This window comes from Balaenoptera ricei, chromosome 1 (genome assembly GCF_028023285.1).
Source record: "Balaenoptera ricei isolate mBalRic1 chromosome 1, mBalRic1.hap2, whole genome shotgun sequence".
NCBI lineage: Eukaryota > Metazoa > Chordata > Mammalia > Artiodactyla > Balaenopteridae > Balaenoptera > Balaenoptera ricei.
In genome coordinates, this window is record NC_082639.1 from 178,837,456 (window position 1) to 178,861,035 (window position 23,580).

The 23,580-nt window shown below is 37.4% G+C and overlaps 1 protein-coding gene across 1 annotated transcript in view; it reads left to right on the forward strand.

Annotated features, from left to right (window-relative positions):
• Window positions 1-23,580, forward strand: part of USH2A (usherin) — a 775,536-nt gene that overhangs the window by 451,027 nt on the left and 300,929 nt on the right. The window contains exon 37 of the mRNA XM_059905730.1: window positions 16,383-16,562. Within this exon, the coding sequence (XP_059761713.1) occupies window positions 16,383-16,562 (180 nt within the window). The remainder of the gene's footprint in view (window positions 1-16,382; window positions 16,563-23,580) is intronic.

The following is a 23,580-nucleotide window of genomic DNA, read 5'->3' on the forward strand; positions in this document are numbered from 1 at the left end:
GCTTGTATATTTTGGAGATTAATCCTTTGTCAGTTGCTTCATTTGCAAATATTTTCCCCCATTCTGAGGGTTGTCTTTTCATCTTGTTTATGGTTTCCTTTGCAGTGCAAAAGCTTTTAAGTTTCATTAGGTCCCATTTGTTTATTTTTGTTTTTATTTCCATTTCTCTAGGAGGTGGGTCAAAAAGGATCTTGTTGTGATTTATGTCAAAGAGTGTTCTTCCTATGTTTTCCTCTAAGAGTTTTGTAGTGTCTGGCCTTACAGTTAGGTCTTTAATCCACTTGGAATTTATTTTTGTGTATGGTGTTAGGAAGTGTTCTAATTTCATCTTTCACATGTAGCTGTCCAGTTTTCTCAGCACCACTTATTAAAGAGACTGTCTTTTCTCCACTGTATATTCTTGCCTCCTTTCTCAAAGATAAGGTGACCATATGTGCATGGGTATATCTCTGGGCTTTCTATCCTGTTCCATTGATCTATATTTCTGCTTTTGTGCCAGTACCATATTGTCTTGTAGCCTTGCAGTATAGTCTGAAGTCAGGGAGCCTGATTCCTCCAGCTCCATTTTTCTTTCTCAAGATTGCTTTGGCTATTTGGGGTCTTTTGTGTTTCCATACAAATTGTGGAATTTTTTGTTCTAGTTCTGTGAAAAGTGCCATTGGTAGTTTGATAAGGATTGCATTGAATCTGTAGATTGTTTTGGGTAGTAGAGTCATTTTCACCATGTGGATTCTTCCAATCCAAGAACATGGTATATCTCTCCATCTGCTTGTACCATCTTTAATTTCTTTCATCAGTGTCTTATAGTTTTCTGCATACAGGTCTTTTGTCTCCTTAGGTAGGTTTATTCCTAGGTATTTCATTCTTTTTGTTGCAATGGTAAATGGGAGTGTTTCCCTAATTTCTCTGTCAGATTTTTCATTGTTAGTGTATAGGAATGCAAGAGATTTCTGTGCATTAATTTTGTATCCTGCTACTTTACCAAATTCATTGATTAACTCTAGTAGTTTTCTGGTAGCATCTTTAGGATTCTCTATGTAGAGTATCATGTCATCTGCAAAAAGTGACAGCTTTACTTCTTCTTTTCCAATTTGGATTCCTTTTATTTCTTTTTCGTCTCTGATTGTTGTGGCTAAAACTTCCAAAACTAAGTTGAATAATAATGGTTAGAGTGGGCATCTTTGTCTTGTTCCTGATTTTAGAGGAAATGGTTTCAGTTTTTCACCACTGAGAACGATGTTGGCTGTGGGTTTGTCATATATGGCCTTTATTATGTTGAGGTAAGTTCCCTCTATGCCTACTTTGTGGAGAGTTTCTATCATAAATGGGTGTTGAATTTTGTCAAAAGCTTCCTCTGCATCGATTGAGATGATCATATGGTTTTTATCCCTCAGTTTGTTAATATGTTGTATTACATTGATTGATTTGCGTATATTGAAGAATCCTTGTATTCCTGGGATAAACCCCACTTGTTCATGGTGTATAATCCTTTTAATGTGCTGTTGGATTCTGTTTGCTAGTATTTTGTTGAGGATTTTTGCATCTATGTTCATCAGTGATACTGGCCTGTAGTTTTCTTTTTTTGTGATATCTTTGTCTGGTTTTGGTCTCAGCATGATGGTGGCCTCGTAGAATGAGTTTGGGAGTGTTCCTCCCTCTGCTATATTTTGGAAGAATTTGAGGAGGATAGGTGTTAGCTCTTCTCTAAATGTTTGATAGAATTTGCCAGTGAAGCCATCTGGTCCTGGGCTTTTGTTTGTTGGAAGATTTTTAATCACAGTTTCAATTTCAGTGCTTGTGATTGGTCTATTTATATTTTCTATTTCTTCCTGGTTCAGTCTCAGAAGGTTGTGCTTTTCTCAGAATTTGTCCATTTCTTCCAGGTTGTCCATTTTATTGGCATATAGTTGCTTGTAGTAATCCCTCAGGATTCTTTGTATTTCTTCAGTGTCAGTTGTTACTTCTCCTTTTTCATTTCTAATTCTGTTGATTTGAGTCTTCTCTCTCTTTTTCTTGATGAGTCTGGCAAGTGGTTTATCAATTTTGTTTATCTTCTCAAAGAACCAGTTTTTAGTTTTACTGATCTTTGCTATTCTTTCCTTCATTTCTTTTTCATTTATTTCTGAACTGATCTTTATGATTTCTTTCCTTCTGCTAACTTTGGGGTTTTTAGTTCTTCTTTCTCTAAATGCTTTAGGTGTAAGGTTAGGTTGTTTATTTGAGATTTTTCATGTTTCATGAGGTAGGATTGTATTGCTATAAACTTCCCTTTTAGAACTGCTTTTGCTGCATCCCATAGGTTTTGGGTCATTGTGTTTTCATTGTCATTTGTTTCTAATATTTTTTGATTTCCTCTTTGATTTCTTTAGTGCTCTCTGGGTTATTTAGTAGCATATTGTTTAGCCTCCATGTGTTTGTATTTTTTACAGTATTTTTCCTGTAATTGATATTTAGTCTCACAGCATTTTGGTCAGAAAAGATACTTGTTACGATATCAATTTCCTTAAATTTTCCAAGGCTTGAGTTGTGACCCAAGACATGATCTATCCTGGAGAATGTTCCATGAGCACTTGAGAAGAAAAGGTATTCTGTTGTTTTTGGATGGAATGGCCTATAAATTTCAATTAAGTCCATCTTGTTTAATGTGTCATTTAAAGCTTGTGTTTCCTTATTTATTTTCATTTTGGATGATTTGCCCATTGGTGAAAGTGCGGTGTTAAAGTCCCCTATTATGATTGTGTTACTGTTTATTTCCCCTTTTATGGCTGTTAGCCTTTGCCTTATATTTTGAGGTGCTCCTATGTTGGGTGTATAAATATTTACAATTGTTATATTCTTCCTGGATTGATCCCTTGATCATCGTGTCGTGTCCTTCTTTGTCTCTTGTAGAAGTCTTTATTTTAAAGTCCATTTTGTCTGATATGAGAATTGCTACTTCAGCTTTCTTTTGATTTCCATTTGCATGGAATATCTTTTTCCATCCCCTCACTTTCAGTCTGCATGTGTCCCTAGGTCTGAAGTGGGTCTCTTGTAGACAGCATATATACACGTCTGGTTTTTGTGTCCATTCAGCTAGTCTATGTCTTTTGGTTAGAGCATTTAATCCATTTACATCTAAGGTAATTATCGATATGTATGTTCGTATTACCATTTTCTTAATTGTTTTGGGATTGTTATAGTAGGTCTTTTCCTTCTCTTGTGTCTCCTACCCAGAGAGGTTCCTTTAGCATTTGTTGTAAAGCTGGTTTGGTGGTGCTGAATTCTCTTAACTTTTGCTTGTCTGTAAAGGTTTTAATTTCTCCATCGAATCTGAATGAGATCTTTGCTGGGTAGAGTAATCTTGGTTGTAGGTTTTTCCCTTTCATCACTTTAAGTATGTCCTGCCACTCCCTTCTGGCTTGCAGAGTTTCTGCTGAAAGATCAACTGTTAACCTTATGGGGATTCCCTGTATGTTTTTTGTTGCTTTTCCATTGCTGCTTTTAATATTTTTTCTTTGTATTTAATTTTTGATAGTTTAATATGTGTCTTGGTGTGTTTCTGCTTGGATTTATCCTGTATGGGACTCTCTGTGCTTCTTGGAATTGACTGTTTTCTTTCCCATGTTAGGGAAATTTTCAGCTATAATCTCTTTGAATATTCTCTCAGTCCCTTTCTTTTTCTCTTCTTCTTCTGGAACCCCTATAATTCGAATGTTGGTGCATTTAATGTTGTCCCAGAGATCTCCGAGACTGTCCTCAATTCTTTTCATTCTTTTCTCTTTATTCTGCTCTGCAGTAGTTATTTCCACTATTTTATCTTCCAGGTCACTTATCCATTCTTTTGCCTCAATTATTCTGCTATTGATTCCTTCTAGAGAATTTTTGATTTCATTTATTATGTTGTTCATCACTGTTTGTTTGCTCTTTAGTTCTTCTAGGTCCTTGTTAAACATTTCTTGTATTTTCTCCATTCTATTTCCAAGATTTTGGATCATCTTTACTATCATTACTCTGAATTCTTTTTCAGGTAGACTGCCTATTTCCTGTTCATTTGTTTGTTCTGGCGGGTTTTTACCTTGCTCCTTCATGTGCTGTGTGTTTCTCTGTCTTCTCATTTTGCTTTACTTACTGTGTTGGGGGTCTCCTTTTCTCAGGCTGCATGTTCATAGTTCCCATTGTTTTTGGTGTCTGCCCCCAGTGGGTAAGGTTGATTCAGTGGCTTGTGTAGGCTTCCTGGTGGAGGAGACTGGTGCCTGTGTTTTGGTACGTGGAGCTGGATCTTGTCTTTCTGATGGGCAGGACCACATCTGGTTGTGTGTTTTGGGGTGTCTGTGAACTTAATATGATTTTAGGCAGCCTCTCTGCTAATGGGTGGGGTTGTTTTCCTGTGTTGCTAGTTGTTTGGCCTGGGACATCCAGCACTGGAGCTGGTTGGCCATTGGGTGGAGCTGGGTCTTAGCGTTGAGATGGAGATCTCTGGGAGAGCTCTTGCCGATTGATATTATGTGGGGTAGCTTTGAGATGGAGATCTCTGGGAGAGCTTTCGCCATTTGATATTACGTGGAGCTGGGCGGTCTCTGGTGGACTGATGTCCTGAATTCGGCTCTCCCACCTCAGAGGCTCAGGCCTGACACCAGGCCGGAGCACCAAGACCCTTTCAGCCACATGGCTCAGAAGAAAGGGAGAAAGAAAGAAAGAAAAAATAATAATTTAAAATAAATAAATAAATAAATAAATAAATAAAAGAAGTAAAATTACAAAATTAAAATAAAAAATTTTAAAAATTATTAAAATTTTTAAAAAGTAGTAAAAAAAAAAGGAAGAGAGCAACCAAACCAATAAACAAATCCACCAATGATAACAAGCGCTAAAAACTATGCTAAGGTAAACATAAAAATCAGAAACAAATCAGTCTCAGACAGCAAACCCCATGTCTACAGTTGCTTCCAAAGTCCACCACCTCAATTTTGGACTGATTCGTTGTTTGTTCAGGTATTCCACAGATTCACGGTACCTCAACTTGCTTGTGGGGATTTAATCCGCTGCTCCTGAGGCTGCTGGGAGACATTTCCCTTTCTCTTCTTTGTTCGCACAGCTCCTAGAGTTCAGTTTTGGATTTGGCCCCACCTCTGTGTGTATGTCGCCCTCAGGCATCTGTTCCCACCCAGACAGGATTGGGTTAAAGCTGTGGCTGATTAGGGGGCTCTCGCTCACTCATGCCGGAGGTGGGGGGAGGGAGGGGTAAGGTGGTTATAATTGGAATGTGGGATGAGTCTGCGACAGCAGAGGCCGACGTGACATTGCAACAGCCTGAGGCACACTGTGTGTTCTCCCTGGGAAGTTGTCCCTGGATCACAGGATCTTGGCAGTGGTGGGCTGCACACACAGGCTTCCAGGGGGTGGGGGTGGAGGGCATGTGGATAGTGACGTGTGCTTGCACACAGGATTCTTGAGGGCTACAGCAGCAGTGTTAGAGTTTCACACCCATCTCTGGGGTCCGAGCTGATAGCTGCGGCTCGCGCCTGTCTCTGGAGCTCGTTTAGGCAGTCCTCTGCCTTCTGTGGGCAGACAGGGAAGGAATCCCCTCTCCTTGTGCACCCCGAATCAATGGTCTCTTGCCTCTTAGGCAGGTCCAGAGTTTTTCCTGGACTCCCTCCCAGCTAGCTGTGGTGCACTAGCCCCCTTAGGCTGTGTTCACGCAGCCAACCCCAGTCCTCTCCCTGGGATCCAACCCCGAAAGCCCAAGCCTCAGCTCCCAGCCCCCACCCACCCCAGTGGGTGAGCAGACAAGCCTCTCAGGCTGGTGAGTGCTGGTCGGCAGTGATCTTCTGTGCGGAAATCTCTCCGCTTTGCCCTCTGCACCCCTGTTGCTGCGCTCTCCTCCATGGCTCCGAAGCTACCCCCCTGCCAACCCCCATCTCCGCCAGTGAAGGGGCTTCCTTGTGCGTGGAAACTTTTCCTCCTTCACAGCTCCCTCCCAGAGGTTCACGTCCCGTCCCTATTCTTTTGTCTCTGTTTTTCCTTTTTTCTTTTGCCCCACTCAGGTACATGGGGATTTTCTTGCCTTTTGGGAAGTCTGAGGTCTTCTGCCAGCATTCAGCAGGTGTTCTGTAGGAGTTGTTCCACATGTAGATGTATTCTGATGTATTTGTGGGGAGGAAGGTGATCTCCATGTCTTACTCCTCCACCATCTTGAAGGTCCCCTCTTCAGTTACTCTTATCAAACCTTTAGAACAGCAGCTATCATCACTATGATGTACTTGGATTTCCATTTGCAAACTTCCTGGGCATGTGGAATTAGGGACTTTCTGTAACATATTTTCTTCCTGCTTTTTTTTTCTTTTTCAGTAATTTGCATTTATAAGCACTGGATAGTGAAAGGCCTTCAAAGCATCAACAGCAGTACAGTGCAGCAATGTAAGATAGGGCTCCATCAATACAGTATTGTTTCCAACATACCCTGTTCCACTCTTTAAAGAGTTTACTCAAGAAAATCAATGTAAAAATCGTAAATCTCTTTATTCAGGAAGGCAGACCATTTTTAAAATGTTGTCACTTCAATTGTTTAATTCAGAGGATAGCAAACTTTTTCAGTAGCGGGCCACATAGTAAACATTTTAAACTTTACAGGCAACATGGTCTTACCATAACCGCTGAATTGTGCAGTTGTAACATGACAATGCCTAGACGTGTAATTGTCTGTGTTCTAATAAAACTTTATTTACAAGTACAGGTTTCTGGCCAGATTTGGCTTGTAGCCTGTAGATTGTGGATCCCGATTTACTTATAAGTCTAAATACAATTCATATAGTTTCCTTGGCTCTTTCAACCCTCTCATGATTCTCTGGATTTCACAAAAATTATGCATGCTAACTTAAAAATTCATGTAATATAGAGTAATGGCATTCATGAAAATCCCACTACCTATAAGTAACTAATGTTAACAAATGACAAACATCATTTCAGACCTTTCTCAATTCATGAGTGGTTTCTTGGTAACAAGCAGCAGAAACAACTCTGGTTAATTAAGGCAAAAATGAATTATTGTAAGAGAACTGAGCAGTTCAAAAAGTGGACAAGAAAGTGGCAGAGTCATACTTGTACAGAAACTACAAATAGCTTGGCCCAGACAAGCTTGTGCCTCAGGTTATGTACAGGAGGACACCCCCACTGGTAGCACCACCACCACTTAGCAGCCCTGGACAATTGCAGCTCTGCTTCTGCGTTCTCAACAATTCTCTAGACAGTAAGAAGAAACCCTAACTGACCCTAAGCCATACATTGTTTTGCCTCATCCTGCTTCTTGGTCCCAAGCTGGAAGCATCCAACTGGCAATCTTGTGGTCAAGTGCCCACGTGAGCTTTCACTATCCCTTCATTTACCAAAATAATAATAATAATAATTAATTAAATTATATTTCTGATCATTTTCTCTCCACATCTCTATCATCTTCTCTCCGTTGTAATTTCTTGATCTTTTTTCTTATGCATTGATGATGATTATGTCGAGGTTTTCCATCATGCTATCGATTTAGATTTTAGCTGTTGCTATTCTGTTCCTTGCTTTTTCTCACTTGTCTATTAAATCCTTCATGATTTTTTTTTTCTAATTTCCAATTTGTTTCTCTGCCTCTGCAATATCCTTTTTCATCTTATAGGGAATACGTATCTTTTTTTTCCCCTGGAGCTGTGTGGTTGTCTTTTTATCTTGGGATCCTTTCTTTCCTTTTGGCTATATGTACGCATATTTCGTATTTCCTCCTTCAAATTCATCTGGCTTATGCCTAGTATGGGCAGCTCGGTCCAGACTTTTTATTTGTTCTGACTATGGTCTACGTCTTTTCTTTCCGGTGCTAGTTAGTCTTCCTTCAACCTAAACTTTGAGAACTGGGTGTTGCTGTTAATGTACTTGTCTGTAGCCTTGGAGTAAAGGTGGGATGAATGGGAGTAAAATAGAGGATATGGATGGATGCATTGAACAGGATTCTAGGGCATCTAGTTTCTCTGTCTCTTCTGAGATCCCATTAACTGTCCTTTGAAGCAGCAACCCCCCCCCCATTTATGCACATGCATCTCCCACTCCTGGGGACCTCGCTTCTTCCCCCAACTCAGCACAAGCTTAGTAGGGTGGCCAGCCCTGACTCCTCTTCCTGTCTGTACAAACTCTACTCAGGTTCACTTCATTTCAAATTAGAGAAGATTCCTTGGTTTATGTTTCTTTCTCCAGGAGCAAAATTAGGAACTTTTTGTGAGATTTCAAAGTCAATGCCATTTATTTGTTCCTTTCCCTTTATATGTGCTCCAAGATTTTCAGCTGGTCTTGTTAATGTTATTATTTTTGTTCTAATTTTTCCATGTTGTTAGGTATTTTGGAAAGGCAATTCTGTTATACTAATTGATCTATTCTTCTCCAAAAACATAAACTTTTTGTTTGTTTGTTTGGGGTTTTTTGTTTTGGTTTTTGGTTTAGTTTTGGGTTTTTTGTTTGTTTGTTTTTTTCTTTCAAATGTTTATATTATATTGGAGTATGGTTGATTTACAATGCTGTGTTAGTTTCAGGTGTACAGCAAAGTGATTCAGTTATACATACACCTATATCTGTTCTTTTTCAGCTTCTTTTCCCATATAGGTTATTATGGAGTATTGAGTAGAGTTCCCTGTGCTGTACAGTAGGTCCTTGTTGATTATCTATTTTATATATAGTAGTGTGTATATGTTAATCCCAACCTCCTAATTTATCCCTCCCCCCATCTTTCCCCTTTGGTAACCATAAGTTCAAAAATATAAACCTTTGAAAGTTCACAATTTATTCCTAAATCTCTTTCCAGCAAGGTGATTCATATCCATAGCTTAGAACCTGTAACACACAGACTCTAAGATGGCATCTGATTATCCCCTCTTCCTAGTACTTATGCCTTTGTATAATCCCCTCCCCTTGCATGTGGTCAAAACCTGTGACTTGTATTTAACCAATAGACTATGGCAAAAGAGGATGGGCTGTTAGTTCTGACAGTGATACCTAAGATTGTAAACCACCTTGCCAGGAGACTCTCTCCCTTGTGGGCTTTGATAAAGCAAGCAGCCATGTGGGAAGGAATGAGGGCAGCCTCCAGGCAATAGCCAGCAAGAAAATGAGGCCCTCAGTTCCAACAGCCTGCAAGGAACCAAATGCTGCAACAACTACCTGAGCTGGAGGAGATCCTTCTCCAGTAGAACCTTGAGATAGGGCTATAGTCCAAGGCAACACCTTGATTGCAGCCCTTTTGAGACCCTGAGCAAGAGAACCCAGCTAAGATCTGCCCAGACTCCTGACCCACAGAGACTATGAGATAAGAAATGCATGTTGTTTTGAGCTGCTCAGTGTGCTAAGATGATGGCACAGCAATAGATAACTAGCCCAGGAACACGTGACTGCAGTGAATAAAGCTGATAGAATCACCAGCAAAACATGGCATAATTCTCACCCAAATACTGTGCTCCGAAAATCCACGTTCTCCTTTAATGGAGGCTCTGTCTCAAGCACGTATCTAAGCATTGAAACTAAGATTATAAACATTTCATTAAGAATTGGTGACTGACTCTGTTCTGTGATTGATGCTTGTTAAGTTCTCCATCTGATACCAGTGGTACTCAAGGCTCAGCATGGTCAGTGTGTTTAGTAAGGCTCTCCTACAACATCTTCTGTTCATTGGTTAGTCAAGCTCATGTCTGTCCAATGTTTAGTTTGGAATCTAGAGACTGCTTTTTGTGGGAGCATATTTTCCCAAACGACTCTTGGTTAATTGAGATAATGGCAATTGTTTGTTCATTTTGACAGTTTGTCCAAATGGGAGAAAAAAAGGTTAAAGGAGAAAAAAAATCTGACTTTTCAGAGCACAACATAGTTGATAAAAATGGACCATACTTCCCTAATTTACCACACACATAATCAATCTCTGAATTCACTGTTTATATATAATTATTTTCTGATGTTAATAAAATAAGCGCATTTAGGAAATCTGACTGTGGTACATAGAGCAAACTTGATGAAAAGAAACCATGCCCCAAAGGACTTTAAAAAATGGTATTTAAAATATTTAGTTATGCAACTTTAGTATACCCTTGCCCATACATTAAAAAAAATCAAAACAAAACAAAAAGATCCTTAATATCTATAGAACTGTTATTGCTCTTGTATGAGCACAGACTCAGGGCAAATGTTTCTGGAGCACCTTTTGGTGAATTGATGAAATACTCTATGTATTTATTCCCTGAACTACAATTGTCCTAACAGTAGAATGACAAATTTAAAAAGGAATCAAAGAACTACGGCTTTTACTAGATGACAACTAATTAAACATCACATTAGAGTAATTACAATAATGGTAAAAGTATGATGCATTAATAGAATACTGTCCTTCTCAGAGGCCTAAGTGCTTCACAGGCTTTTTTTTTTTTTTCTCTTTCAAAATGTTCTGTGGAGAAGACAGCTATGTAGGTAGAGATCTATAAAGGTTTTCTACATTGGCAAAAACTTAAAGACAGGAATAGGTCCTTTTACCTATATAGTAACTTAAACAAATACTTTCAGATTTCTACCAAAGTAAGATCTCTTAGAATAATGAAGTTTGGAGGATGCATTTGCATCATGGGTAGAATAATTTGAAATAATCTCCTTAGAAAGAAGAAATAAAAGTGACTTAAATATTAATATGTGTTGTCTAGATGACCTAGAATTCTTAGCTCCCATTAAAGGGCATTTTGGCCACATGGCCATAATCTGTGATCTGCCATTCAATGTCTTTTGATTTCGGGATTGGCAGAATTCTGTAATGATGAGGTGAGGCTGAACAGCACTAAAATTGAGACCCCAATACAGGAAAAAATATAGCATTTTCTTTTTCCAGCCAGAAGTGGGAAAATTAGTCAACACCTTTTCTACCATAAGGTGTAATTGGATTCAGAAAAAGGCTAACTTAAACAGGACCAGGTCTGACATGTAAAACCTCACACGATAACAAGAATCAGTTTGGTTTGTTCGCTGTCATTCCTTATTATGATCTTTTTCATGAGAATGGATTCATGTTGTGCCATTTTCTGTTCTTATTACAATCTTTGTCACATGAATAAGATATCAGGATGTTAATGCCTGGCATACAGTCTTCTGTGTGTGATGATAGTTACAAGACTACGCTGACCTTTGCAGTATTATGTATTCTGATTGGTTGTTCATTTCACCTCTTTCCCACAAGTTAATAAGGCTGTAAAAAGGAGAGAACTGAAATGGCCAGCCAGTCAAATTATAGAATATTGAAAAGGTCAGAGCAGTACAGCACAGAGGAAAAAAAAATTATGGAATATATGGTGCATTAAAATTCTTGTGACAATGATTATAACAAGAATGGGAAAGGATACCCATTTACGTTATTTCAATCTAGAGAACCCCACGGGATGATATTCCCGGAATAGCCATCACTTACGCATCTGTGAATCATACATGTGAAAATGTCTGTTTATACTGGTTTTGGCTTAAAAACTAATTATATAGAAAATATCCTACTATTCAGCAAATAAGAACATTAAAAGTAAGATTTTAGCCTTAGAAATGGGCATTCACATTGTTAACATTTTAGTAGGTCTTTGTATTTGAAGCTGAAGGAAAACTTCCTTACATGTGAAATCTGTTGGGCATATGACATTTATTTTGATTGTTTCTTCATTTAACACTTTTTTTCTTCAAAATAAAATAGAAAAGTAGGACTGAAAGAATTAACCTTTCTGGAAATCCTTTAGAATGTGGAATATTCTGAAATACCATCTAGGATTTTATTTTAAAATTTTGTGTGATCTATATGAAATATGTTTCTTCCTTGTGATTGCATGATACTGGCCAGCGTACAAAGAATCCTTCCTTTCCACTGAATCCTCAGTGGAGAGAGAAAGAGAGGGAGAGAGACACTTAATTCAGAAATTCTTAAGTTATTGTTCTCAGGTGTGCAATAATGTTTATTCATTTTTTACATACTTCATGGTTTCATTTATTATAAAATCTAGAATGAGCAAAAAAAATTTATTATGATCAAAATCAGAAATATACAGGTGCATATATGTCCATAATTATTATATATTCCTGATGGAATAACCTGTTATCATTTTTAAACGTCTCTCTTTATCTCTAATAACGGTTTTTGTCTAACAGTCTATTTTATCTGATATTAGTATAACCAATTCTCTTAGGGTTGCTGTTTGCATGATATAGCTTTTCCTTTTCTTTTCTTTTTTTATTCATTTTTAAAATTATTTTTATGCATGTTTTAAGTTTTCTTATAGAACGACTACTAGATTTTGTAGTCTGTTAAGACAGTCTGGTTTAAAAGTTAGGTTTACACTTTCTAAAGATGCATTGTTTCACTAATAGAGTAAACATTTTACAGCCCAAAGCTAGAATCTAAATGCATCATTAATAAGAATGCCAAATGCAACCTCATTATTTTTGCAAGCAAAGAAAATGAATTTTGATCATTACTTTAAGACCACCTTGAACATGGATTAAATAACCCTAAAATCAGCAGTTCTGCATACTTCAGAAGAATCTCCATGTGATTCCTAATACCCTCTGATGTTATCCTTCAGTAGTTCTGGAGTGGAACTCAGGTGTGTGAATGTTTATGAAGTACCCCCCCAGGCGATTTTGACGTGGGTGAACCCTGGAACACAGGTACAGACAGTCCCACTGTGTAAAGAGTTTAGTGCAATCCCCACTTAAAGCCCGATGGCGCAGACCACAGCCAAAGAAGGTGGACGAGGGGGACTCCAAACTCACAGTGCCTGGAGGCGGGAAGATGGGGAGCTGTGGTTCCAGAACACAGAATCTTAACCAGGCCTGCACCATCCACTTATACTCACAGATAGGGTCAGCGCTGAGGCCGACCAGACAGGAGTGGTCACTTGTGATAGGAAATGCTTATCGCTTGAGCATTTTCTAGCTTGATTCTTGAGGCTGAACCAACAGGGCTGCCTTTTCCAGCCCACTGAAAACAAAGTTTATGCAGAGAAAAGTGGTAAAGCCCAACCCTCTCAAAAGGGAGGATCAGAGAACCTGCATTTTTAAGATTCCCCCCCCCCCAACATTTAGGAGCCCAAATTGGTAAAGTTCAAAGGAAGAAAGAGAAAGCAGGGAGAATGAAGTGGAGAAGAGCTGAAACCTCTGGATCCTGTTTTGGTTTTGAATCTGGAGATTTTTGAGCTTCAGCAAGGGTTGAAATCCTGTCTTTTGCTCCAGGTCTGTGAAGTGAGTTGTATGTTAGTGGGGCTGAGAGAACATTTGACTCACTCAGCTGCATGCTTCCTGGAGATGCACATGTTCTTTTTTCAGCTGAACGAAACGGTTATGTAATTGCATACTTCTCATAATTATTGAGTAATTATATACTTCTTATAATTACTGAGTAATCATTGTTCTATAACTAGGACTTAATGTTACAACTAATTGTATAATTACCATGTATTAATGTTATCTGGGAAACTTAGAATAAAGTGGTACTTAATATATTTCCCCCTGCCATGCCATTTTCAAAGCTGGCAATAGTGTTCGTTTTACAGCCTGAAATTTGCTTCAAAGACAAACAAAATACAAGGGAAAAAAACCTCACCAATGTTATCATTATAGATGTTAACTCATTGAGCTTACAATTGCACCAGGCTTAAAATGCGTAAAACTGTATTCTCCTGGCTTATTTTTATAATTTTCATTGTTGTTTTCCAGTTTACCATCTTTTGTAAGATGTGTACAGTTATACTACTTTAGAAGCAATAGAGCATCTGCCTGGGTCTCCTGGGATAAACTGACCTTTTTGAAATTTTACAGCTGGGCATGTGACAATAGCAGCAATTGTTTCAGCTATAACTGAAAATGTTTTTGAGGAGCTAGGCATTATGGGAACTTGAGAAGATCTTCAGATGTGGATAATGAAATTTGTCTTAGACCGTGGTTAGAAGGGATTCATATTAATCTTAACCAAGTTTCTTGAGTGTAAGAACTATGTCTTACTTGTTTGGTGCATGCTGTTATCAGCACCTAGCAAAGTCTACTCCCTGCGTGCAGCTGGAGCTCAATAATCAAGTTGACCTGTTGTAAAGAATCTATGAAAGCTAGTGTAGCATAATTTGGAAATGCCTTTTCAATGCATTAGGAAATTATCAACAGCTACTTTGTAGGTTTCATAACTTCTTCACATATATATTTGTGTTGTCTATTCAAATTTTGGGAACTTAAAACCATTCTTAAGCTGTGAATATGTCTTTATCTTGTTTTACTAAACATGAATAGAAATTATTAGTCCCATGTTTTAACCCATAAGTACCATTTATTTTCTTTGGAACAAACCAGTCCTTTGCCAATTTCAAGTTCAGAGTAATAAATTCTTGCACTAACTAGGGATTTCTTCTGTTCATGAAAAACACTTAAACTACTTGTATATTTTGCAGCAATAAAATTCTCAGCTAAGTTCTCCAACCCAAAGTTATTATAAGTATCTTTTTAAAAATTTGATATATTTTTAAAGTTACCTTACCCATGCTCATAACTAGATATGAGCTCGTCTTTTCATCATTTGATCTTTATTAATTTTAGAGTTTGAAATACAACCTGATGGAACAATTGCCCAGTGGTAGTGAATGAGATTAGTGTTGTTTTATTAATTGAAAAACCTTAGAATTTTGATTAATAATATATTGTTGGATGGAGGTGGGGGAGAATATAGTAGGTAGGTAGTTGAGAAAGTAAAATACAGAGTGAATAATTCTTAATCACTTGCTAGTTCTAAATATTTGTCTGGAATGTATCTGCTGTATGGATTACAAGAAACAGTAATATTCTTAGCTGCTGTTGATGAACATCTGCTGTAAAGAAATCCCACTTAACCTTGGTAATAACATGGCAATTGAAGGAGTACTCTCATTCCTAGTTCACAGAAGAAAAACCTGAGGTTCAGAAATATTAAGTAACTTACAAAGAGCACGCTACTGAAGAATAAGGACAGGTTCAAATGCAGAAACTCTTTGATCACCAAATTTATGTACTTTCCTTTGCACTATACAACTATGTAAAAATATACTATTTTTGTAAATACTGCAACTATTAAATTTTGTCTACTGCACAGTGCAAGATCACTTTTCATATGTGACCATATTTTACCTTTTAAAACATTTAAACAATAAAGATTATATCAGTATCCAGGGATCTTGCAAATATGCTTTCCCCTTGAAGTCCAGCATCATGTGTGTTTTTTGTTTGCTTATATTTTGTAGAATTTATGTGGGAAAAATTAAAGGTACATAGTAAAAAGTGTTTTGGCAAAGGAAGAAGGCTACTTGAAGTAAATATTGCTATTCTTAATTATTTTTTCTGTGTTTTAAGAGTAAGTATAACTAAATTTTACCAAATTAAGCAATATTTTGAAAAATTTGCCTCATGGAAACTTTTCAGGAAAGCATCTATCATAGAAAGTGAAATAAATGTTACAATACAGTTTTCGGTTGTAGCCCTATTTTTATTTTAAGCCTAATTTCTAACTCTCCTTAACCTTGAATGTAACCCAGTTGCCTAGAAGAGGGAGATAAAATATTGTTATCAGACAGCAGTATTTTCCTATATCCTAGACATGCTAAGATTTGAGAATGGGTTTGCTGAAGTTTTGGAAGGATGGTAGTGGTAGGACGTGGTGATGCCACGTTTATGGTGATTCTTATATAGAGCTAAGCAACCTCTGCATTTACCCATAGAGCTAAAAAAATAGATCTTCTAATCAAAGTGGACACATATTACTTCCCATTCCTAGTGGCTTTTCAGGATATTTTGACAAAATCTGATTTAAATAGGCATTAGATAGAAAGCAGTCAGCTCACCTTTCAAGTGAAATGAGCAGAAAATACACCAATTGATAATAAATGAAACATATGACACATGCATTTGCATGTACTGTTTATATCCAGAACCATTCCATTTGGGGGAAAAGAGTGTGACTTCCTTCCAGTCCGCACATCAAAGAAAATTCAAGGATTTAAAAAAAATCTCAAACAATTGTAAATAATCCATTAAGTGATCAATTTATATATCTGCCCAGTATTTTTACTTATAGGCATGATACTTGTGATTAGGTTTCATACTGTCTTAGACTATCAGTCCAGTTATTTCAATCCCTATGCTAAATAGATTAGAGAACATAATATTAACTCAGGGAACACTTTGTTCACAAAATAATAAAAGTATGCATGTTGATAATAGCACATGTAATGTATCTTGGGGCTTTGATATTTAGTTCTGTTTAGTACTGTATATTTAGAAACCCAAGAAAATATTCAAATAATAGCAGGAAAGAATCCTTAAATATGCACCGATTTAAATATTTTTCTTTTTTTAATCAGCAGACGACAACTACACTCTTCTGAATGGCACACAAGTCATGTACAGTGGTGAAGAGACCAACCTTTCCGTGCTCATCGATGGTTTGGTTCCTTTTACTAACTATACAGTACAAGTGAATGTTTCAAATAACCAAGGCAGCTTGATAAGTGATCCCGTAATGATTTCAATGCCGCCAGGGGGTAAGTCTACGAACAACGTTGGTATCTAAATGTATATAAATGCCCTAGAACTAAATCTCCACTGAACACCTTGTTTATTGTTAGAATTAATTTTTTTAGAACTTAGAGTCTCAGTTATATTTCTGATTGTTTTTGTTCTTGTTTGTTCTATTGATACCCTTTTATTTATATTGTGTCATTGAGACCACTTTCATCTCCCACTGTGTCTACATGTATGTGTATGTACACACACATGTATCTCTTGCTTTATACGTGTTAAGAAGATTGGGAAATGCTTTTTTGTCTGAGACTTCATTTAGATTCAAAATTTATGTTTTCCATTTGTAGTTTAATTTTCTCATACAAGTGGTTCTCATTCCTGGTTTTTTGGAGAACTAGTTTAGATGTATATCTAAACCTCTCATTTGACAGAAAGAAAAAAAAAAAAACAGAGTGAGGGTAATAGAATAGGAAAACTCTATTCACACCACTGGAAAAACATCTTTAAATTCCACATCCTAATGATTAGAGTTCAATAGCGTCATTTTCACATGTGAAATGCGACACAATCTGGCTATTTTTAACTATTTCTATGAAAAAAGATTGACTTATTCAGAATTATTGTGATCTGCAATCAACTCCACCCTTGTTTTAACTGTTTATGGGAACTAATTATTAAGAAGAAAAATTTCCCTTAGATTGATATGTACAGCCCTTGAACAGAAAGCATGCCTCAAAATAATAAGAACATGATTCTCGATTTGGTGTTTAGAAATGTATGTTTTTTGAAAATACCAAAGGAAAAGGACCCTAGGACACCCAGTGTCAGCTTGTAGCCCAGCTTCAGGAACCAGTGCGTTCTCTACTAAAGGATAATGTCCTTACCACGTTAAGAGCATTCTGCAGGGCTGGATAAAATCCCTCTCCAGTCATAAAGAGTATAAGAGCAACAAAAGTCTCATCACCAAAGGAAAATAAGGGTTAATCTACAATTCATATGGAACCCCTCTTCCAAGGAAGAATTCATTACCTGCTGCGTCAAAAAACCACTCACTATTATCTACCTTTTATGACATTATAAGAATTAATGAATGGATATTTACCAAACACTTGAAACTCTAAATGGCAGAAACCACATTGTTTAAGAAAAGAATGCTTGAAAGAGACTTTTGGGGCAGATCAACTCAGTTGCGTATTGTATGAACAAATAATAAAGAAGGGAATTGTATTTAGGTGGGTGCCTGTTTAAGAACTGAGACCAGAAAACCAAAACAAAACAAAAGAAACTTTGGGTATTCCTATCTTCATTTTTCACTGTAACCCAATATGCTTGAAGGCATAAAAAATTGCGATGAGTCTATACCTTAATATATAATACCCCTTGTTTATATTTAGATATTAAAGAGTGATTAGTGCTTTAATGGAGATTCTTCCGTGGTATAGTGACATCTTAACAGAATACGTGGCATATTTGAGTTACATACTCATTTTCTGGCTAAACACTGATTTAGATAGCTTGTAATTTACAGCAAGTAACATTGCATTCATAAAAGGGGTGAATTTAATTCATTGTCCGTATGTTTAGGAATGTATGGCCTAATAATTTATAATATATGTGTGTGTGTATCTACGATTCAGTTAAACACAGCAAGCTGCCATTGCTAACTCAATATACACTGTGCGAATATATCTGTCAGTGGGTTAGTAGAAGGGTTAATATTATGCAAACAGGAGGAAACTGAATATTGTTTTACGGTGGTACACTTGGACTGAAGTCAACTGCTGAGTCTTATCTTCATCTCTACTCTGTGGTTGCTTATCCATGTCATTATCATAATGCTCCGGAAGCCAGCACTCTCTGGGCATCATGCAATCATTCACTTCATGTACTCAGAAATCCAGAATTTGGGATTCCTCTTCACCAAAAGAGGAAGCAAAATGTCTTCAAAGACAGACAGTGATTTCCTCAAGTTTATTACAGCCATTAGGACATACTTCTTTTCATCATTAGATTGTTGTTGATTACAATTAGGAAACTTATAGCTTTGAAATTATCTTTTTTATGACCTTGTGGCAGTTTAAAGGTGATACCTCATTGATTAAATAGGTTTTAGTTCATGCTTCCTTTTACTTAATGATCTGAAAACATATTATCCTGATTTACACATAAAATCATGCTGAAAAGCATGTGGCATTCACTAGAATATGTGTGTTTAAGTAGAATTAAATTAGTACTGAGAGTTATTAAAGAAATCTTCCATGCCTTTATCCAGTGAACTGTGTTTCATACCGAAATGAATAATAAATGAACCAATGTACAGAAGCGAACCAACTTATTATGGGCAGAGAAAGTTCTATATGCTATTTACTTTTCCATTATATTTGGATTGTTATCATTATTACATTTCCTTGATTTCAGTATTAGATCTCTTTTATGGTGATGTTGAATTCCTACTATCTTTCAATGCTGAATTATGCAAGATCTGTAATAACACCCTTAGCTATGTTTTCTTTCCAGTGTAGTTTAAAAACATAAGAATAGAAAGTCTGGGCAAGACAGAAATGCTAATTGTTTTTCTTTATCAAGTATTTGCTCTCAAATGTGGCTCAGAAAAACCTCCTTTACCCCCTTCATCTGGCCAAGTCCTACTCATGTTTTAGGTTTCAACTTGGAAGTCAATCCATCGGGAAGTCACCTTTTACCAACCAAGGCTGAGATAGGGCCCTTCTGTATCCCCAAGTTCAATCACATTATATTGAATTTGCCTGTCTCATCTGACTGTCACAATCACTGGTTATAAGAGCCTAAACAACAGGGACTGTTTCTTATTCACATTTTTACCTTCAATGCCTAGACCAAACCTGACACATGGTAGGTGCATAATGAATAAATAGTGAGTGAATGAGTAAATAAATAAATCAGTCAAGATAGCTTAATTACCAGTTTTAAGTTGTAAGCTTATCATTGTTCAGGCCTGCTCAGACCTCATCTTCTACCTGAGCAACCTTATATTATAGCCAGCTGTGGAAAAGGTGACCTCCTCTGTATAAAATTGTCCAGTGCAGAAATGTTGTGGCCATGCAGATGTAATTGTGAGCCCAGACTATAAGAAGGGCAGGAGTATTAGAAGTAAGAAATATTCTCAAATTGTACTGACTCATCGCTCTGGTTCCTTTCCTATTGTAGTTAGTTTACTTAGGTAAACATAGGATAACAGATGTTGGTTAACACTGGAATTTGGGAGAGGTAAGGGGACATAGCACACAGAATTTTACCCTAGTACATCAACTCTTAGTTAATGGTTATGAAACATCTTATTTGATACTAGCTCTCTCTGTTTTCTTCTGATGAGAAAAATGATGATGAACGTGCAGTTTTGTGTCTGCTAATTATAATATACCTCAATAAGGCTGGGGAAAAGAAGTCCAACAATATCTAATTTCAAACCCTCGTTAGTTCTATCAGATCTTCCTTGTTTCGTTAATGTTGTTTAATCAAATTAATCGTATTAAAAAAATAAAAGTCTTAACTTTGACCAAAGAAAAGGAAAATATGATTAAACAATATGATAAACACAAATTATTCTGAAGATGGAAATTAAGACAAGTGAGATCATGAGACCAATAGCTCAGCACATAGAAGGACAGTGGCAAATCCTTATAGCTCACATTTTTTATTTTAAAAATTCATTTGAAATATTATTTGGTCCACTGGAGGAGTTTGGTCTTTTGTTTTGTTTTCTTCTTCAATTATGTAGCATATCCTTACCCACTTGTGTGTACTCAGGCTTTTGTATTTCTACAATTACTATATTTTTAGGTTGTTTGTAATAGCATAATGCTCATATTTACCACTAAGATACTCTTAGAAATGAAGAATATATTTAATCCAAGCTCTTGAATAGCATTATACTGCAAGTTCAAAAGTTCCAGGAAAAGAATTAAAAAAATAAAACAGACTCCAAATGTTAATCCATAAATATGAAACTTTCTTATGACCTTTACCCCTTCAAGGTCTGGAGTTACTAATGGGGTTAGGATTTCAACTCTTAATGGGGCTCAGTGCATTAGTGTTTTGTATGCATGGAATTCAGCATTCAGTTTAATAAGTGGTTGACATTGGTGATGTCCCTTAATTTGCTTAAATCTAATTGGCTCTTTTATCAGTCAAACCTGTATGGATTGGCAATTGATCAGAAAGGGTCAGCCATGACTCTGCATGTAGTTAAACCATGGAACCACTAGTTAAAGTCACAGTTGCATGATAATAAGCCAAGGAAGAACAAATGAGCTTAGAGGAAGAAGCCAAAGAAGCTTAAAAGTTTTGCAGGATCTTCAAGTTCAGAACAAAGGCATTGTAGAGTATATAAATTTTAAATACACTGCATTTTGCCTCCAGACTTAAACCTTTTTTTCCAGATGAACTGAAATCTTGTCTGAAACTGTCTTTGTTACATCAAAGAACTACTCAGAAAGCTAAAAGAGACAGAAGAAGCATAAAAGGGCATAGTTTAAAATGATTAGTGACAAATTCCATACTGACGAGCTAGAAACAGATTTTTTATGAAAGTTTTATATTTTTCCAAAAGAAATATTTTTATTCTATTTATCTTTTTCTGAACTGCTTTATTGTAACAGTGAAAGGAACTCGGAGCCACCTTAGTTTGTGAACTTAATCCAGTTTTCTATGACAGTAAACAATTTGTCATTTATACCTTAAAATTGGTGAGAATTAGTATAATCTACAAACTTCATAAAAATAGTAGGCTTGAGGAACGTATTCCTTTTCCAACGATGTGATATTAGAAAAGCAAACACTAAAAAAAGCAAAATGGTTGTGAGTGGTTTCTTAGAGTTTATTTTCGTTTCTCTCTCCTTGTCTTGACCTCCCCCACAACCTAAAACATCCATGAAAGAAAAGGAGTGAAATCCATTTGGAATGAACACTTAGACACATTGTAAAAGCATAAACTTTGGAATCCTGCAAACTTGGATTTGATTCCCCTTCTTTCACTCACTGGCTGAGGGACTGGGAGAGAATCCACAGACCAATCTGAGCTTCATTTTGTTCCTCGGTTGAACAGGCGTGATGATGATTACCGCCTGATAGAGGATTAAACAACACAGTTTATGTAGCGCGCTCAGCACAGTGCCTGTCTTGATAAATATTTGGTGCTTGCTATTTTCTTTGTTCCTACTAAGACTCTTTTCTGGCCTCTTGCAATATTGTGATCTAAAGTAAGAAATATATAACTGGGCTTGGTACCTGTTTCTGGCACAGAGCTCCTAAATCCCTTGGAATTTCCTAAACACAGAGAGCCATAAAAGTCTCTTTTGTTATGTTGATGAGATGCGTTCTGGAAAGCGCCCAAGGACAGAGGCTTGTTGCCAGAGGAGCCGACCATGTGGTTAGAAGATTGGAACTTTCAATCCCACCCACTCCTGACCTCTTGGGAGGGGAGAGGGACCTGAGATTGAGTTCAGTCCCAAATGGCCAATGAGTTAATCAGTCACGCCGCTGTAATGAAGCCTCCATAAAAACCCAAAAGGATGGGGTTCCGAGAGCTTCCAGATTGGTGAATACATGGATACTGGGGAGAGTGGGGCGTTCAGCAGGGCATGAAAGCTCCGTGCCGCTCCCCACATTCTTCGCCCTGTGTATCTCATCCATCCGGCTATTCCTGAGTTGTATACTTTGTAATAAATCAGAAATCTAGTGAGTAAAAGGATCTCCTGAGTTCTGTGAGCCACTCTAGCAAATTAACAGAACCCAAAAAGGGGATTGTGGGAACCTGATTTATAGCCAAAGTATAGGTAACAACTTTGACTTGCCATCCTGAGTTGGAGGGGGATCATTGGAACCTCCAGTGTGACCAAGACATTGGAACCTTCCATTTAGTCAGAAGCACAGGTGACAATCTAGGCTTGTGAATGGCATTAGAGGTGGCAGGGAGGGGGACTGGAAATGAGCAGTCTTGGGGGACTGAGCCTTTACCCTGTGGAATCTGATGCTGTCTTCCGGTTGATAGTGTCAGAATTTAGCTGAATTGTAGGACACTCAGCTAGTGTCCAGAGCTTGGCTTAGTTGCATGGGGGAAACCACCCCCCCACCACAAACACTTTGGAATTGAGTGTGCAGAACCCTTTTATCTCCAAAGGCTGGAAAATGCCCTGGAGAGAGGGCAAGTGAAAATCACAGTTTTTGACACATGCTGGGGAAACCAGGATAATTTTGTCTGGCTATATCTCTATCCCCTCCTACTTTAAGCCCTCAGAGTGACGTAGGTGACATAAATATGGCCAGCCCAATAGCCCTGCTCAGGGGTGGTTGTGATGTGTATTGGATGATGAGCAAGAAGGATGAGAAGTGATTTTCCATTTGAAATAGCTTAAATATCTACCTCTGTGACCTCCGGATCATAATTTTCAAGTGATTTTTACATCAAACTCTCATTGCTTATCTTGGGATTTCAACGGGCAGAAAAGCAGCACATTTCTTCCTGATAGATTTCTCTTCTGTATTCATACTGAGCCACTTATTTATTTTTTTTCTTAGAACACACTGCTTTTTTTTATATATATATAAGTTTATTTATTTATTTATTTATTTTTAAATTTTTGACTGTGTTGGGTCTTCGTTTCTGTGTGAGGGCTTTCTCCAGTTGCGGCGAGCGGGGGCCACTCTTCATCACGGTGCGCGGGCCTCTCACCGTCGCGGCCTCTCCCGTTGCGGAGCACAGGCTCCAGACGCGCAGGCTCAGTAGTTGTGGCTCACGGGCTTAGTCGCTCCGTGGCATGTGGGATCTTCCCTGACCAGGGCTCGAACCCGTGTCCCCTGCATTGGCAGGCAGATTCTTAACCACTGCGCCACCAGGGAAGCCCCTGAGCCACTTATTAAATACAATTTTTCTGATTATTTTTTCATTTCCATTATATGTATATTTTTATTCATAAATAAATGCTTTTATAATTTTGTTAATGCTAAGCCAAGAGAGAAGAATTTGAATCTGAATTTTTTGGTAATGTTTTTTCACCTTTT